The 19838-nt window shown below is 46.1% G+C and overlaps 1 protein-coding gene across 6 annotated transcripts in view; it reads right to left on the minus strand.

The window, feature by feature from the left end:
- Positions 1 to 19838, minus strand: part of nhsl2 (NHS-like 2) — a 56335-nt gene that overhangs the window by 17808 nt on the left and 18689 nt on the right. For 4 of the 6 annotated variants that reach the window (XM_056442517.1, XM_056442516.1, XM_056442518.1 and 1 more), the window contains 2 exons: positions 6251 to 6493; positions 874 to 1004 (listed from right to left, as the gene is read on the minus strand). In XM_056442517.1, coding sequence (XP_056298492.1) covers positions 874 to 1004; positions 6251 to 6493 — 374 coding nt within the window. Of the gene's footprint in view, positions 1 to 873; positions 1005 to 6250; positions 6494 to 8217; positions 9403 to 19838 lie in introns of those variants that run through there. The other 2 variants (XM_056442522.1, XM_056442520.1) reach the window with 2 other exon arrangements.

Consider the following 19838-nt stretch of genomic DNA (forward strand, 5'->3'; position numbering starts at 1 on the left):
GAATAGGAGCTGACGCAGGAGAGAGAGAGAGAGAGAGGGAGGGATGTAGAGAGAGAGGGAGGGAGGGAGGGGGAGGGATGTAGAGAGAGAGAGAGAAAGGGAGGGAGGGAGGGATGTAGAGAGAGAGAAAGAGAGAGAGGGATGTAGAGAGAGAGAGAGAAAGGGAGGGAGGGAGGGATGTAGAGAGAGAGAAAGAGAGAGAGGGATGTAGAGAGAGAGAGAAAGAGAGAGAGAGGGAGGGAGGGATGTAGAGAGAGAGAAAGAGAGAGAGAGGGAGGGAGGGATGTAGAGAGAGAAAGAGAGAGGGAGGGAGAGGGAGGGAGGGATGTAGAGAGAGAGAAAGAGAGAGGGAGGGAGGGGGAGGGAGGGATGTAGAGAGAGAGCGAAAGAGAGAGAGAGAGGGATGTAGAGAGAGAGAGAGGGAGGGAGGGAGGGATGTAGAGAGAGAAAGAGAGGGATGTAGAGAGAGAGAGAGAGGGAGGGAGGGATGTAGAGAGAGAGAGGGAGGGGGAGGGAGGGATAAAGAGAGAGAGAGAGGGGGGGAGATAAAGAGAGAGAGAGAGGGGGGGAGATAAAGAGAGAGGAGGCGACTAAGTGTCCTTCAGCTTAGTGGAGGAGACGAGGAGGAGGAGAATGTAGGCTGAGTCAGTTGGGCTTGTGAAGGGAGGAGAGTAAAAAAGAATAAGTGAGGTGGACATGATGTGTGTGTGTGTGCGCGTGTGGGTGTGCGTGGGCCTGTGTGTGTGTGTGCGTGTGTGTGGGTGTGCGTGTGCGTGTGTGTGTGTGCGTGTGTGTGTGTGTGCGTGTGTGTGTGTGTGCGTGTGCGTAGGTGTGTGTGTGCGTGTGTGTGTGTGCGTGTGTGTGTGTGTTTACCAGGAAGATGAAGTCCGACCTCTTGTTGTCGAGGGAGACGGGCAACGGGCTGAGCGAGGTGGACGTGCCGTCGGACGGCAGCCGGAACGTCTGACCGGTCGGCTTGGTGTCGCACAACTGCTCCTCAAAGTCTGCACACGCACACACACACACACACGCACACACACACACAGATAAACATCAGTTAGCATCACACAAGAACAAAAGTGCCCTCACACACCAGAGACCCTCCCTCGAGCCGAGAGGGATCGGGTTCGACCCCCACTGACCCCCCCCCCCCTCCTGCATCTCGACCTTAACGGACTTTTTGATCCTCTCTCTCTTCTTTATCTCCCTTTTTGTTCCTCCTCTTCTCCTCTCTTCGTCTTCCTCCTACTTCCTCCCGATAGCCGGCGGGTTCCTTCCCCTCCGGCGGCTTCGGGAGACCCTCCCTCAGGCCGCCGTAAACAGATCCCTAACCCCACCTCCCCCAGTCACACACACACACACACACATTCCCCCTCAAAGCCCCTCAGTCTATCCTTTACCCCCAAAACCCACTCCCCACTCATCCCTAAAGCCCTCCAGCTTACACACACACACACAGACACACACACACACACAGTTGTGGGTGGAACTCGCTCTCGACTGGACCCCCTGACCCCGTGTGACTGATATTTATCAGTAAAACATCAGTTATTACACTTTTTGTAACGCCGGCGTTTGATTGGTCGTCGGGCCGCCGGGTCGAGATCCTTCGGGTACAAAGGAAGTGGGTCAACCGAGACCGGGAGAGGATCCAGACCGGGAGAGGATCCAGCGCCCCTGAAGATGAACGACACTCTGATGTGTTGGAATGTGTAAACAGTTGTTTATTTGATTTCCCGCTGATGGAATAAATAAATAAATGTAAAACCAACAAGGACGCCACTTTGAAAAGCTGTTTGTGATATTTATTAATAAATAATGCAAATTAAACGTCGTTATTGGGCTCAAACGGGAGCTGAAGAAGTACTGATGGCACGGGGAGTTTTATTCCACAATAAAAGGGACAAAGTTTCAGTGATTTAAGGGAATTCATGAATTATTGATGAGGAGTTTAGTTAATGCAGAATATTCATTTATTCATCTCTCCTTTAAAATACCCTTAAATAAAATGTCATATATTCTAATATTTGTGTCAGAAATGTTTTGGCGAACTTTTAATATTTTAAAGACTAAACATCTAATGGAATACTTTCCAATAAATAACAGTTTCATTTTAAAAGGTCATATTTGAACATAGATTAGTATATTTGAGGAATTCAGAGTGGACACATGAATGCTAACGGCTAACTGAGTAAATACGGCAAACAGAGTAAATACGGGCAATGGTCGGCAGAATACCGTAAACATTGTCCATGCCCGAAAATTAATAAACAACAACAATAGCCGCAAAATACGAGAAGATAACGACGAGGTTTTCTTTCTTTGACCCGACAACAGAGTTTAAGAGCGCTTTTACTTTGAAATGCCTTTCGGGATTGTTGTTGTTGACGTCTATAGGAGCCCGTCGTGTTGCGTAACCGCGCCTCTGAACTTCAGAGTAACGCCGAGGTGTTTTTAAGACAACGGGAATGTGTGTCGCTTCTCATCTTCAGATCTTTTTATTTTTTTGAAGTAAACTTTTATTTTTTCACGATGGATGTTTTCCTCTTAACACGCGTGTTGTTTATTTATTTTAAGTGTTGTTTGAGTCGTAAACACTTCCATATGAACGTTGTGCCGCCAACAGGCATCATCGTTTTGTATTTTGGACACAGGGAGGATGAACGCACCAATTGACCCCTTTTACCTTTCAAAATAAAAGCCCGAGACATATCAGAAGCACAGGCCATTCTTGTGCATGTTTTCCTCTCTTCCGTTTATCTGCCCCCCCCCCCCCCCCCGCCCCCGTGATGCTCCTTGTTGTGCGTCTAAAGTCAAACTCACGACAATGTTCTCCCGCCATATGTTCACACTTAGCTTTTTGTTTTTTTTTATGAGAAGAAGAAGAAGAAGAAGAAGAAGAAGAAGTCAGGAACTTTAAAACCGATAAAGACGAGGTAGTTCAGGTAGTAATACGGGAGAGAAGAAAAAGGTTGTGATGAAGGGTAGAAAGAGGAGGAGGAGGAGGAGCAGGAGGAGGGATTGTAGACAACACAACGTCCAGACTGTTGGAAGCGAGCAGCAGGATGTTTGTGATCGGCTTGTGTTGTTGTTGTTGTGTTGTTGTTGTTGTGTTGGTGTATGAATAACCCCAGAGCCTCAACTTGTGTAAATGAGTCTCTCCAACCAACTTCTCAGAGTAAACAAACGGCCACAAACACAAACATGATGAAATAAACAAAACAAACCAACATGGAGCCCATAGCGTCTCCAGGGCGTCGGGACTCACGTGAGGATCACAAATAAATACTGAATTAATAAATAAATAAATAACTAAATGAATAAACTCTCCTCTCCGGTGAAAGAGTGAACGCCTCCGTGGAGCGACTGCAGAGAGCTGCAGGGTGGGAACATGAGGGGGGGGGGGGTATGCTGGTCACTCCCACTAATGCCCCCCCCCCCCACACACACACACACCACGGCCCCACCCCCTCCCTCTGTCTGGACTAGCAGGCCCTCATGCATCACTAACCTGGACATTGTGTGTGTGTGTGTGTGTGTGTGTGTGTGTGTGTGTGTGTGTGTGTGTGTGTGTGTGTGTGTCTCTAATTTAGGGGCTTGTGTGAATTGTGCTTTGAGTGCACAAATGTGTGTGTGTGTGTGTGTGCGTGTGGCCCCTGTAATGCGCTCACTTGTCAACGTATGTGTGAATAAACTTTAAAATGTAATTTAACAACTCATTTCGCAGTACAACAATATTAATGTGTGTGTGTGTGTGTGAAACACACACACACATGTGACCGACAACCACAGCTACCGAGAGAAGATGAATGGCCACACACACACACCAACATGCACAACTACACACACGCGCACACACCACTGCATCCATCCATCTCATGTCATCGTCCACTAAACATCTGAGACATTAAGAAAACCAGAAGAGAGAGAGACCTGGACTATATATAAACATATATATATTTTTATATATACATATATATATTTATATATATATATGTATGAAAATATATATATTAATATATACATACATTTATATAGGTATGTATATATACATATTTATAAACATTAACATACATATATTTACAAATATTAATATATCCGTATCCAACATATATATTTACATATATATATATATTTATATTTACATATATATACATATATATACTGTATATATATATTTATAAATATATGTATATTTATATATACTGTATATATTTATAAATATATGTATATTTATATATATATATTAATATATATATAAATATATATTTATATATATAAATATATATATCTGTATGAAAATATATATATATATTAATATATACATACATTTATATATGTATATATACATATTTATAAACATTAACATACATATACAGGACTGTCAGAAAATTAGAATATTGTGATGAAGTTCTTTATTTTCTGTAATGCAATTCAAGAAACAAAAATGTCATGCATTCTGGATTCATTACAAATCAACTGAAATATTGCAAGCCTTTTATTCTTTTAATATTGCTGATTATGGCTTACAGCTTAAGAAAACTCAAATATCCTATCTCTAAATATTAGAATATCATGAAAAAGTATACTAGTAGGGTATTAAACAAATCACTTGAATTGTCTAATTAACTCGAAACACCTGCAAGGGTTTCCTGAGCCTTGACAAACACTCAGCTGTTATAAATCTTTTTTTTACTTGGTCTGAGGAAATATTAAAATTTTATGAGATAGGATTTTAGAGTTTTCTTAAGCTGTAAGCCATAATCAGCAATATTAAAAGAATAAAAGGCTTGCAATATTTCAGTTGATTTGTAATGAATCCAGAATGCATGACATTTTTGTTTTTTTAATTGCATTACAGAAAATAAAGAACTTTATCACAATATTCTAATTTTCTGAGACAGTCCTGTATATACAAATATTAATATATCCGTATCCAAGATATATATATTTACATATATATATAGTATATATATATTTATAAATATATGTATATTTATATATACTGTATATATATATTTATAAATATATGTATATTTATATATATTATATATATATAATTATATATATATATATAAATATATATATATGTATGAAAATGTATATATATATATTAATATATTAATATATATATATACATTAAAATATGTATGTATATATATACATATTTATATACATTAACATATATATATTTACATATATTAATATATCCGTGTCCAACAAACTCAAGACTTTCACCCAGCAGACCGTTGTTCTGGTCCTGAGTGAAACTAAAAGTGTTCCTCCAACCACACTTTTCTACCCCTTCATAGCCTCAAACCTCCTGAACCTCCTGTGGAGACACAGGTGTGTTTAGCGGAAGCTATGACATCATCACCCGACGGGCCCCGAAGCCTGAAGCTGTGTTCTGTACTCTTTACTCTTTATTCTTTTTATATTAAATATCTCCAAAAGAAAATCATAATAATGGAAACTCAATGTGCTCATTCAGTCCCTCAGGTGTTGTTCAAAGGGAATGTTCTGACCCCCCCCCTCCCCCCCCTCTATATTGTTCATTCAGCTAAAAACCAACACGGATGGTTTAAATGGAAGTCGGGCAAAGGCATGAGTCACACAGGGAGAGAGAGAGAAACTGTTACACCTGAGAACAAATGGAGACACTCGCTCCCTTCAGTGCTAATTACCACATATACACACACACACACACATACACACACACACACACACACACACACAGGTGGAACACTACAACGCTACAATGTGAAAATGAGAAAATGTCCCACCTTAAAAAAACAAAAATGGGCGACTAGGGACGAACCGAGATGTAAACAGACGCCTTTGAATGCCAATTTCTTGACACACACACACATGGAAATATTAACACACACACACACGTAGAAATATTAATACACACACACACAATCAAGCGCTCGCTCGTCGTATCCGATGCACACGCACTTAATCCTAAATACCGCCTTAAATCACAGCGCTGCAAGGTGAATCCAGTCACACACCCTTCAGTACGATAACACACACACACACACACGCACACACACACACACCCTTCAGTACGATAACACACACACGCACACACACACACACACACCCTCACACGCACACACACACGCACACACGCACACGCACACACCCTCTCACGCAGCAGATCTGCATGCTAAAACACGCACGCACACACACACACACCATGCACCCCCCCCCCCCCCCCTCTCTCTTTTCTCCCATCCTCCCTTACCTTGCAGCAGGCTCTGGAGGTTGAGCTGCGCCTCCTGGTGCAGCTCCTCGACACACTCCGGCCGGCTCCACGCGCCGAACACGTTCACACTCTGTTGCCATGGAGACCTGAAGTGGGCCGCGCCGCCGCCTCCTCCTCCTCCTCCTCCTCCTCCGCCACCGGTGCTGATGCTGGGGTTGCCGTCGCCGTGGACGATGCTGCCGCCGCCGTGCCTGCCGCTCTCCGCCTCTAGCCCGCTGGTTGCTGGAGGACAGGGGGGTGAGGAGGGAGGGGAGGGAGGGAGGGAGGAGAGAGGAAGTGATGGATGGGAGGAGAGAGGAAGTGAAATAAGGACGGGAAATAAGATTATTGGACCGAGGGAAACGGAGGGAGAGAAGGGGAAGATAGATTGATGGGCAGGGAGGGGGGCGTTAAAGAAGGCGGGAAAGGAAGAAGGGGGAGAGAAGAGAGGGATGAGAGAGGAAATAGAGGAGAAAAGAAGGGGAGAGAAATCCACACGTAAATACAAATTTATTAATTTGCATAACTGAAACCCGGAGACGCAGATTACGAAACGCAATGTGTTGTCAGGGAGAACGAGGAGGGAGGGAGGGAGGGAGAGAGGGAGGGAGGGAGGGAGGGAGAGAGAGACAGGGTTTAGCGAGAAAACAACGGAGGAGAGGTACCAACAGATTTGGAGGAGACAGTGAGAGGGAACGCTTAATTCGGAGGAGAGAGGGAAGAAGAAAGGACGGAGGAAAGAGAGCGAGGAGAGAGGGAGGAAGGAGGGAGAGAGAGGGGGAAAAATATGATGTTGTGTGGGTGAGAGTGTGTATTTGTGCAAGGTGTGTAGTAACACACACAGGCCTCGGGAGTTTATGAACAATGTGGGAAAAAATACACACAATCTGGAGAGAGAGAGAGAGAGAGAGAGAGAGAGAGACTATAACTCCTGTCATCCCGTTGAGACTTCACACCGACACGGCGAGGAGGCGTCTTCTCTCTCACAAGGTTCTTCACAGGCAGGAAGTCGGACTCCCGCGAGGCCAACGCACGCCGCCACGCCACGGAAAAGGGGTAGTGTTGGTTCTAGCGCCCCCTGTGGACTAAAGTGGTAGTGTTGGTTCTAGCGCCCCCTGTGGACCAAAGTGGTAGTGTTGGTTCTGCTGCCCCCTGTGGACTAAAGCGGTAGTGATGGTTCTGCTGCCCCCTGTGGACTAAAGTGGTAGTGTTGGTTCTGCTGCCCCCTGTGGACTAAAGTGGTAGTGTTGGTTCTGGCGCCCCCTGTGGTCTAAAGTGGTAGTGTTGGTTCTGCTGCCCCCTGTGGACTAAAGCGGTAGTGATGGTTCTGCTGCCCCCTGTGGACTAAAGTGGTAGTGTTGGTTCTGCTGCCCCCTGTGGACTAAAGTGGTAGTGTTGGTTCTGGCGCCCCCTGTGGTCTAAAGTGGTAGTGTTGGTTCTGCTGCCCCCTGTGGACTAAAGCAGTAGTGATGGTTCTGCTGCCCCCTGTGGACTAAAGTGGTAGTGTTGGTTCTGGTGCCCCCTGTGGACTAAAGTGGTAGTGTTGGTTCTGCTGCCCCCTGTGGACTAAAGTGGTAGTGTTGGTTCTAGCGCCCCCTGTGGACTAATGTGGTAGTGTTGGTTCTGCTGCCCCCTGTGGACTAAAGTGGTAGTGTTGGTTCTGGTGCCCCCTGTGGTCTAAAGTGGTAGTGTTGGTTCTGCTGCCCCCTGTGGACTAAAGTGGTAGTGTTGGTTCTGCTGCCCCCTGTGGACTAAAGTGGTAGTGTTGGTTCTGCTGCCCCCTGTGGACTAAAGTGGTAGTGTTGGTTCTGCTGCGCCCTGTTGATTAAAGTGGTAGTGTTGGTTCTGCTGCGCCCTGTGGATTAAAGTGGTAGTGTTGGTTCTGCTGCCCCCTGTGGACTAAAGTGGAAGTGGTACAAAGGAGATGATTGTGGACTTCAGGAGACGGCAGGTGGAGGAGCACGCACCCCTGTATATCAACGGTTCTGCAGTGGAAATGGTCAGCTGCTTCAGGTTCCTCGGGGTCAACATCAGCAACGACCTCACCTGGTCTGTTCACACAGACAAGGTGGTCAAAGCGGCCCGGAAGCGCCTCTTCTTCCTGAGGAGACTGAAGAAGTTTGGCATGGATTCAGTCATCCTCACCAATTTCTACAGATGCACAATAGAAAGCATCCTGACTGGGTGCATCACAGTGTGGTATGGGAGCTGCACAGCCAAGGACCGCAAGGCCCTACGCCGTGTGGTCAGGACTGCAGAGTTCATCATCGGTAGGGAGCTCCCAGCCCTGCAGGACACATACCGTACATGATGCCTCAGGAAGACTGGCAGGATCCTAAAGGACTGCCATCATCAGCCTTCAGCCTGTTCACCCCGCTGCCTTCTGGAAGGCGGTACCGTAGGATCCGGTCTCGCACACAGAGACTGGAGAACAGTTTCTTCCCGAGAGCCATCAGGCTGCTCAATGGACACTGACACACGATCGTCACTTTTGCACTTGACACTTTTACACTTGTCACTTTACACACACTGTCACTTGCAGATCACTGCTTGTACTTACACTTTTTATTGCACTACCTGCTTTCACTATCTGCTACTCTCATTTGTCTGTAGTTTAGTGTATTATAGGTTATTATAGGTGAAGTATATGTTACATGTATATATGTTAGTATTACGTTCAGAGTACTTGTACACAGTGTATGTCATGTTATGTTATGTTATATTATGTTTGCTATGGTAGTTGTTGTGGTGCCTTGTCCCAAGAATTTCAGTGCCCAGTCTGACCCTGTGTCATTCTGTGCATCTGACAATAAAAGACTTGACTTGACTAGTGTTGGTTATACTGCCCCCTGTGGACTAAAGTGGTAGTGTTGGTTCTGGTGCCCCCTGTGGACTAAAGTGGTAGTGTTGGTTCTAGTGCCCCCTGTGGACTAAAGTGGTAGTGTTGGTTCTGGTGCCCCCTGTGGACTAAAGTGGTAATGTTGGTTCTGGCGCCCCCTGTGGACTAAAGTGGTAGTGTTGGTTCTGGCGCCCCCTGTGGACTAAAGTGGTAGTGTTGGTTCTGGTGCCCCCTGTGGACTAAAGTGGTAGTGTTGGTTATACTGCCCACTGTGGACTAAAGTGGTAGTGTTGGTTCTGCTGCCCCCTGTGGACTAAAGTGGTAGTGTTGGTTCTACTGCCCCCTGTGGACTAAAGTGGTAGTGTTGGTTCTACTGCCCCCTGTGGACTAAAGTGGTAGTGTTGGTTCTGGCGCCCCCTGTGGACTAAAGTGGTAGTGTTGGTTCTGCTGCCCCTGTGGACTAAAGTGGTAGTGTTGGTTCTGCCCCCTGTGGACTAAAGTGGTAGTGTTGGTTCTGCTGCCCCCTGTGGACTAAAGTGGTAGTGTTGGTTCTACTGCCCCTGTGGACTAAAGTGGTAGTGTTGGTTCTACTGCCCCCTGTGGACTAAAGTGGTAGTGTTGGTTCTGGTGCCCCCTGTGGACTAAAGTGGTAGTGTTGGTTCTGCTGCCCCCTGTGGACTAAAGTGGTAGTGTTGGTTCTGCTGCCCCCTGTGGTCTAAAGTGGTAGTGTTGGTTCTGCTGCCCCCTGTGGACTAAAGTGGTAGTGTTGGTTCTACTGCCCCCTGTGGACTAAAGTGGTAGTGTTGGTTCTACTGCCCCCTGTGGACTAAAGTGGTAGTGTTGGTTCTGGCACCCCCTGTGGACTAAAGTGGTAGTGTTGGTTCTGCTGCCCCCTGTGGACTAAAGTGGTAGTGTTGGTTCTGCTGCCCCCTGTGGACTAAAGTGGTAGTGTTGGTTATACTGCCCACTGTGGACTAAAGTGGTAGTGTTGGTTCTGGCGCCCCCTGTGGATTAAAGTGGTAGTGTTGGTTCTGGTGCCCCCTGTGGACTAAAGTGGTAGTGATGTTTCTGGTGCCCCCTGTGGACTAAAGTGGTAGTGTTGGTTATACTGCCCACTGTGGACTAAAGTGGTAGTGTTGGTTCTGGTGCCCCCTGTGGACTAAAGTGGTAGTGTTGGTTCTGCTGCCCCCTGTGGACTAAAGTGGTAGTGTTGGTTCTGGTGCCCCCTGTGGACTAAAGTGGTAGTGTTGGTTCTGCTGCCCCCTGTGGTCTAAAGTGGTAGTGTTGGTTCTGGCGCCCCCTGTGGACTAAAGTGGTAGTGTTGGTTCTGCTGCCCCCTGTGGACTAAAGTGGTAGTGTTGGTTCTGGTGCCCCCTGTGGACTAAAGTGGTAGTGTTGGTTCTGCTGCCCCCTGTGGACTAAAGTGGTAGTGTTGGTTCTGCTGCCCCCTGTGGACTAAAGTGGTAGTGTTGGTTCTAGACTACACTGAGGTCTATAGAGGACCAGTTTAATCTCCTCACAGTGACTGTAGGTGGTCTGAGGGGGTCCAGTAGAGTCCAGTAGAGTCCAGTAGCACCAGTGGTACCAGTAGACACGCCCCCACTGACCTCCTGTGTTCCTTCCAGCTGACAGAGGAACACAGGAGTGAGAAGTCTCACTCTCACAGGAGTGAGACTTCTCTCAGAGATTCCACCCCAAAACTAAAGCTGCTGACTCTCATCGAGGTGTCAGAGCTATTTTCTGCCTCAGAGGCCGATTAGTAATCTGTTCTCCTCCGTGTGCGCTGGAGCCGATTTAGACAAGCTGTTACCACACACACACACACACACACACTTTATTTTAGTCAGTGTTTTTTTTCATTGGGCTGTGACAGAATTATTTAAGACAAACATAAATGAGTCTACTGAATATTGGGCTAATGTGGCCCATAAGCCTGTCACACACACACACACAAACATACACACACACAAACACACATACACACACACAGACAACAGCATTACCTTTCTTCAATAAAACAAAACAAATATGAGAGAAGGTGCTTGTGTGTGTGTGTGTGTGTGTGTGTGTGTGTGTGTGTGTGTGTGTGTGTGTGTGTGTGTGTGTGCGTTAAATGTCTCCAACACAATTCTGTCTGCTTGTGTTTTTAAGCTCGATGTTACACTTTGAAGAGGCCTTTTATTGGTCTAATATGTGTGCAAGCGTGCACGTGCAGCGTGCATGTGCAAGCGTGCACGCGCAGCGTCTCTGACTGCTGCAGCCGGCGGTCCCTCTGCAGCTCAGTGCTGCCCCCTGCAGGAGCAGCGGGCGCACAACACACACACAGGAACCACACCGGCCCCTCTTTGCCATAGAGCTCCATGTGTGTATTCATCCGCCGCTGAAAGTAGTCCCCAGACTAATGCACGGTGTCCTGAGTGATGAGTGATATGTTAAAATCAGAATAAGAATAAAGAGCGGCAGTTATTAGAAGATGAAGTAATTCATCGTGACATGAGCCCTCCTCTTAATCACTCCTCTTCCTCCTCCTTCTGTCATCCCTCCATCATCACACACACTCAACGCACGAGAGGGCGGAGTCATGGATCTGAAGGTAATGAGGAATGTGTGTGTGTGAGAGAGAGAGATCACAGGACTAATCCACCGACGCTGAACACAAACAACACAAACAACACAATCAACGACCATTTTTGTGTGTTCATTTGTGTATTTTTAGTGTGCGTGTGTGAGTGTATCTGTGTGTGTGTCTGTGTGCGTGTGCGTGTGTGTGTCGGGCCTCATTAAGAGCTGCATGTGTTCCGTCATGTTTGACAGGAACAAAGATCCAATTTTATGGTTCTTACTGACGCAGAGAATCACGCCACTTTGATTCTGATGGGACGGACGGGGAGATAAAGTGTGTGTGTGTATATGTATATATATTGTGTTTATATATGATTATATAAAATATATATTATGTATAATATTATATGTATAATATATATATAATATATTTATATATATATATTATATGTATAATATTATATATATTATATGTAATATATAATATATTTATATATATTATATGTATAATATTATATATATTATATGTGTAATATATAATATATTTATATATATATATATTATATATATAATATTATATATATATTATATGCATAATATATATAATATATTTATATATAGATATATATTATATGTATAATATTATATGTATATATATTATATGTACAATATAATATATATATATTATATGTATAATATAATATATATATATATAAATATTATATGTATATTATACATATAATATAAATATTATGTTTATAATATATATATATAATATGTATAATATAATTATATATATATTATATGTATAATATATATATATCATATATATATATCATATGTATAATATATATATGTATATTATATGTATAATATATATAATATGAGCTTTATCTTAATAAGAGATGTAAATCATCAGATTTTAAAAGAACGGAGGTCAGACGCGGAAACGCTGAGCTTCACGGGGCGTTTGAAGGCAACAACAACAACAGCAACAACAACAACACGTTCATGCCATACCGGAGAGACTTGCTGCATTAAAACTTTTACTCTATTTTAACGACTCTTTTGTTCACGTTGTTTGTTTACCTTTTAATACAAATATTTTAAAAATATCTAAATAATGTTTCCTCTTCGATTTGTTTTTGTTGTAAGACTTAAAAAAAGATAATTTCACTTTATATATTTAAAATTATAATATTACCTTTATTTATATGAATAACACATTTTAAGTTCAACTTCAACACACTCGGTCACGACTGCAGCTGTAACTCCAGGCACACACACACACACATACACAGACACACACACACAGACACACAAACACACACATAGACACACAAACACAGACACACATAGACACACAAACACACACACATAGACACACACACACACACACACAGACAGAGCCATAGACACACACATAGACACACACACACATACACATAGACACACAAACACATACACACAAACACAGACACACACACATAGACACACAAACACAGACACATACACACATAGACACACACACACACAGACACACAAACACATAGACACACAGACACACACACATACACATCGACACACAGACACACACATAAACACACAAACACACATAGACACACACAAATACACACACACAGACACACACACAAATACACAGACACACACAAATACACATATACACACAGACACAGACACATACATATAGACACACAAACACAGACACACACACACACATAGACACACACACATAGACACACAGACACACAAACACAGACACATACACACACACACACAAACACATAGACACACAAACACACACACATACACACAAACACAGACACATACACATAGACACACAGACACACACACAAACACAGACACATACACACACACATAGACACACAGACACACACACATAGACACATAGACACACGCACACAGACACACAGACACACACACATGGACACACAGACACACACACATAGACACATAGACACACAGACACACACACACAGACACACACACACACAGACACACACACATAGACACACAGACACACACATACACATAGACACACAGACACACACACAAACACACAGACACACACACACACATAGACACACACAGACACACACACACACACACATAGACACACAGACACACACACATACACATAGACACACAGACACACACACATACACATAGACATAGACACACAGACACACACACACACACATAGACACACAGACACACACACACAGACACACAGACACAAACACATAGACACACACACACACACACATACACATAGACACATACACGATTATTTATCATAGTGATTGATAACACACACATACAGCTGACTCGGCTATTTCTATCAGAGGTTAGCGAGTTTGTTTGTGTGTGTGTGTGTCTGCACGTGTGTGTGTGTGTGTGTGTGTGTGTGTGTGTACATGAGGAACGAAGGGAGGGTTTGTGTATCTGTGTCCCGCTTGTCGCCTCAGAGGAAAACGACTGCGGCAAAACAGACAGGAAGTGATGTCACATTGGCCAAACACACACACTCACACACACACACACACTCACACTCACACACTCACACACACACACTCACACTCACACTCACACACACACACTCTATCTCCCTTCCTGACGAGGTTCCGTGACCTTTTGACCCCATCAGCGACAGTCGGTGTGCACTCGTCCATCAATCTCCCTTTATCGCTCACACACACACACACACTGATCCTGGGTCTCAGTGCTGTGAGGTGGGGGTCTACGGAGCGGAGCGGTGTCTCACGGAGGTCGAGACCGTCGGCCGAGGGTCCCGGTCGTCATCCAACGGACCGCGCGGGGGGGGGGGGGCCTTATGGCCCTCAGGTGTGTCCCGGCGCCACTTCCTGCCGCCGCAGACCGCTCCGATAGCGTGAGCGGCATCGGCCCGGGCGCCCGCTGTGACTCACACCCACCGGCGCTCATAAAGAGCGGCCCCTCGCTCCGGATGGTTCCCACACTGCGTCAGCGTGTGTGTGTGTGTGTGTGTGTGTGTGTGTGTGCTCAGCGGGTTGATGTTGCACAGACCACCAACACACACACACACACACACACCAGCCTGCAGGCCTGTGCTCTCTCAGTCAGATTGCTTCCAGGAGCCAGTGTGTGTGTGTGTGTGTGTGTGTGTGTGTGTGTGTGTGTGTGTGTGTGTGTGTGTGTGTGTGTGTGTGTGTGTGTGTGTGGAGAATTTGGCAGGAAACAGAACTCCATCTACTTCCTGTTTCATGTGACAGACGCTCTGATGATCTGGTGAACGTCTTTTTCCTTGTTTTAATTATTACTCACATTTATATATATATTTATAAAATATATATATATGTATATATATTTCTATATATATATACGCTCATTTAAATGTTGTTGTTTTAACTAAAATGCACAAAACATATGTTGGTCTCATTGTCCAATAATTGTCTGTGTCTTTGAACGCATCACACGATGTTAGGTAGCAGAAATACAGATTCAAACAACATTTATGGGCCAAAGAAGTGGCAAAGAATATATATTAAATAACATATATTATTTTAATGAAAAACAGAAAGAATACAGAAAGAGGCTGAAGAAGACGTGGCTCTCGCTCACACACACACACACACACACACACACACACACACACACAGCTGATGAGCAGCCCTCGTAGCCGAGGGGGAAGTGACTCTGGGGTCAACGACATCATCGTTTAGAGGCTCTCAGACACCAGGCAGCGAGTAAACACAAACATCAGACTGGTGTTTCACTCTCTCCATCCCTCTATCCATCCCTCTATCCATCCATCCCTCTCTCCACCCCTCTATCCGTCCCTCTCTCCATCCCTCTATCCATCCCCTCTCTCCATCCCTCTATCCATCCCTCTATCCATCCCTCTCTCCATCCCTCTATCCATCCCTCTCTCCATCCCTCTCTCCACCCCCTCTATCCATCCCTCTCTCCACCCCTCTCTCCATCCCTCTATCCATCCCTCTATCCATCCCTCTCTCCACCCCCTCTATCCATCCCTCTCCACCCCCTCTATCCATCCCTCTCTCCACCCCTCTATCCATCCCTCTATCCATCCCTCTCCACCCCCTCTATCCATCCCTCTCTCCACCCCCTCTATCCATCCCTCTCTCCACCCCTCTATCCATCCCTCTCTCCACCCCTCTATCCATCCCTCTCTCCACCCCTCTATCCATCCCACTCTCCATCCCTCTATCCATCCCTCTCTCCACCCCCTCTATCCATCCCTCTCTCCACCCCTCTATCCATCCCTCTATCCATCCCTCTCCACCCCCTCTATCCATCCCTCTATCCATCCCTCTCTCCATCCCTCTATCCATCCCTCTCTCCACCCCCTCTATCCATCCCTCTCCACCCCCTCTATCCATCCCTCTATCCATCCCTCTCTCCATCCCTCTATCCATCCCCTCTATCCATCCCTCTATCCATCCCTCTCCACCCCCTCTATCCATCCCTCTCTCCACCCCTCTATCCATCCCTCTCTCCATCCCTCTCTCCACCTCTCATCCATCCCTCCTCCATCCATCCCTCTATCCATCCCTCTATCCATCCCTCTCTCCACCCCCTCTATCCATCCCTCTATCCATCCCTCTCTCCACCCCTCTATCCATCCCTCTCTCCATCCCTCTATCCATCCCTCTCTCCACCCCCTCTATCCATCCCTCTATCCATCCCTCTCCATCCCTCTATCCATCCCTCTATCCATCCCTCTATCCATCCCTCTCTCCATCCTCTATCCATCCCTCTCTCCACCCTCTATCCATCCCTCAATCCATCCCTCTCTCCACCCCCTCTATCCATCCCCTCTATCCATCCCTCTATCCATCCCTCTCCACCCCCTCTATCCATCCCTCTCTCCACCCCTCTATCCATCCCTCTCTCCATCCCCTCTATCCATCCCTCTCCATCCCTCTATCCATCCCTCTCCATCCCCCTCTCCACCCCTCTATCCATCCCTCTCTCCACCTCTATCCATCCCTCTATCCATCCTCTCCACCCCTCTATCCATCCCTCTCCACCCCTCTATCCATCCCTCTCTCCATCCCTCTCCATCCTCTATCCATCCTCTATCCATCCCTCTATCCATCCTCCATCCTCTCCACCCCTCTCTCCATCCATCTCTCTATCCATCCTCTCTCCACCCCTCTATCCATCCTCTCTCCATCCTCTATCCATCCCTCTATCCATCCCTCTATCCATCTCTCCACCCTCTATCCCTCCCTCTATCCATCCCCCTCTATCCATCCTCTATCCATCCCTCCACCCCTCTATCCATCCCACTCTCCATCCCTCTATCCATCCCTCTCTCCACCCCTCTATCCATCCCTCTATCCATCCCTCTCTCCACCCCTCTATCCATCCCTCTCTCCACCCCTCTATCCATCCCTCTATCCATCCCTCTCTCCACCCCTCTATCCATCCCTCTCTCCACCCCCTCTATCCATCCCTCTCTCCACCCCTCTATCCATCCCTCTCTCCACCCCTCTATCCATTGAGGTGACGCATTTGGAAACTCATCTGCATTAGAAACACTGGATGAGACTTCATTTCTTTCCCCTTTTTACTTTCTTATTAAACTGTGCAGCGGTTAGGGGGGGGGGGGGCGAGAGAGAGAGAGGTTATGTGTGCATGTGAAATACTGTGTGTGTGTGTGTGTGTGTGTGTGTGTGTGTGTGTGTGTGTGTGTGTGTGTGTGTGTTGTATAATATAATAATTGCTCCGTTGGAGAACCATCGAGGCCGAGCACCAAACCACAGTGAGCCAGCCAGTCAGAATGCTCTTCAGCAACCGACGTGGAGAAAGCAATAAGCACACACACACATATACACACACACACACACACACACACACATATACACACACACACACATATATAGACACACACATAGACACATATACACACACACACACACGTGGACTCGTTGGACCTTGTGGCTCGGTCACAGGCGTGTGCGAGCTGCAGTTTGTCTCCACTGCATCAAAGAGACTTAAACGGTTACGAGGACGACACGTTATCTCCATGGATACGGTGTTACATTGTTACGTTACGATGTTACGTAACAATGTTACTTTACGATGTTACGTTGTTACTTTACGTTGTTACTTTGTTACTTTACCTTGTTACTTTGTTACTTTACGATGTTACGTTGTTACTTTACGATGTTATGTAACAATGTTACTTTACGATGTTACTTTACGATGTTACTTTGTTACTTTATATTGTTACGTAACAATGTTTCGTTGCAAGGTTAATTTGTTATTTTACGTTGTTACATTGTTACGTTATATTGTTACTTTGTAACTTTAATTTGTAACTTTACTTTGTTACTTTACGTTATTACTTTACGATCTTACGTTGTTACTTTACGTTGTCACTTTACGTTGTCACTTTACGTTGTGAAAGACCACCATGAGGAACACCACCATGAGGGACACCACCATGAGGAACACCACCATGAGGAACACCACCATGAGGAACACCACCATGAGGAACACCACTATGAGGAACACCACCATGAGGAACACCACCATGAGGAACACCACCATGAAGAACACCACCATGAGGAACACCACCATGTGGAACACCACCATGAATAACACCACCATGAGGAACACCACCATGTGGAACACCACCATGTGGAACACCACCATGAGGAACACCACCATGAGGGACACCACCATGAGGAACACCACCATGAAGAACACCACCATGAGGAACACCACCATGAGGAACACCACCATGTGGAACACCACCATGAAGAACACCACCATGAGGAACACCACCATGTGGAACACCACCATGTGGAACACCACCATGAGGAACACCACCATGAAGAACACCACCATGAAGAACACCGCCATGTGGAACACCACCATGAAGAACACCACCATGTGGAACACCACCATGAAGAACACCACCATGAAGAACACCACCATAAAGAACACCACCATGTGGAACACCACCATGTGGAACACCACCATGAGGAACACCACCATGAGGGACACCACCATGAAGAACACCACCATGAGGAACACCACCATGAGGAACACCAACATGAAGAACACCACCATGAGAAACACCACCATGAGGGACACCACCATGAGGAACACCACCATGAGGATCACCACCATGAAGAACACCACCATGAAGAACACCACCATGAAGAACACCACCATAAAGAACACCACCATGTGGAACACCACCATGTGGAACACCACCATGTGGAACACCACCATGAGGAACACCACCATGAAGAACACCACCATGTGGAACACCACCATGAGGAACACCACCATGAGGGACACCACCATGAGGAACACCACCATGAGGAACACCACCATGAGGATCACCACCATGAAGAACACCACCATGAGGAACACCACCATGAAGAACACCACCATGAGGAACACCACCATGAGGGACACCACCATGAGGAACACCACCATGAAGAACACCACCATGTGGAACACCACCATGAGGGACACCACCATGAGGGACACCACCATGAGGAACACCACCATGAAGAACACCACCATGTGGAACACCACCATGAAGAACACCACCATGTGGAACACCACCATGAGGAACACCACCATGAGGAACACCACCATGAGGATCACCACCATGAAGAACACCACCATGAGGAACACCACCATGAAGAACACCACCATGTGGAACACCACCATGAGGAACACCACCATGAGGAACACCACCATGAGGATCACCACCATGAGGAACACCACCATGAAGAACACCACCATGAGGAACACCACCATGAGGAACACCACCATGAAGAACACCACCATGTGGAACACCACCATGAGGAACACCACCATGAGGAACACCACCATGAGGATCACCACCATGAAGAACACCACCATGAGGAACACCACCATGAAGAACACCACCATGAGGAACACCACCATGAGGGACACCACCATGAGGGACACCACCATGAGGAACACCACCATGAGGGACACCACCATGAGGAACACCACCATGAAGAACACCACCATGAGGAACACCACCATGAGGGACACCACCATGAGGAACACCACCATGAAGAACACCACCATGTGGAACACCACCATGAAGAACACCACCATGAGGGACACCACCATGAAGGACAC

Source organism: Pseudoliparis swirei, chromosome 21, assembly GCF_029220125.1.
Source record: "Pseudoliparis swirei isolate HS2019 ecotype Mariana Trench chromosome 21, NWPU_hadal_v1, whole genome shotgun sequence".
In the NCBI taxonomy this organism is placed as follows: Eukaryota; Metazoa; Chordata; class Actinopteri; order Perciformes; family Liparidae; genus Pseudoliparis; species Pseudoliparis swirei.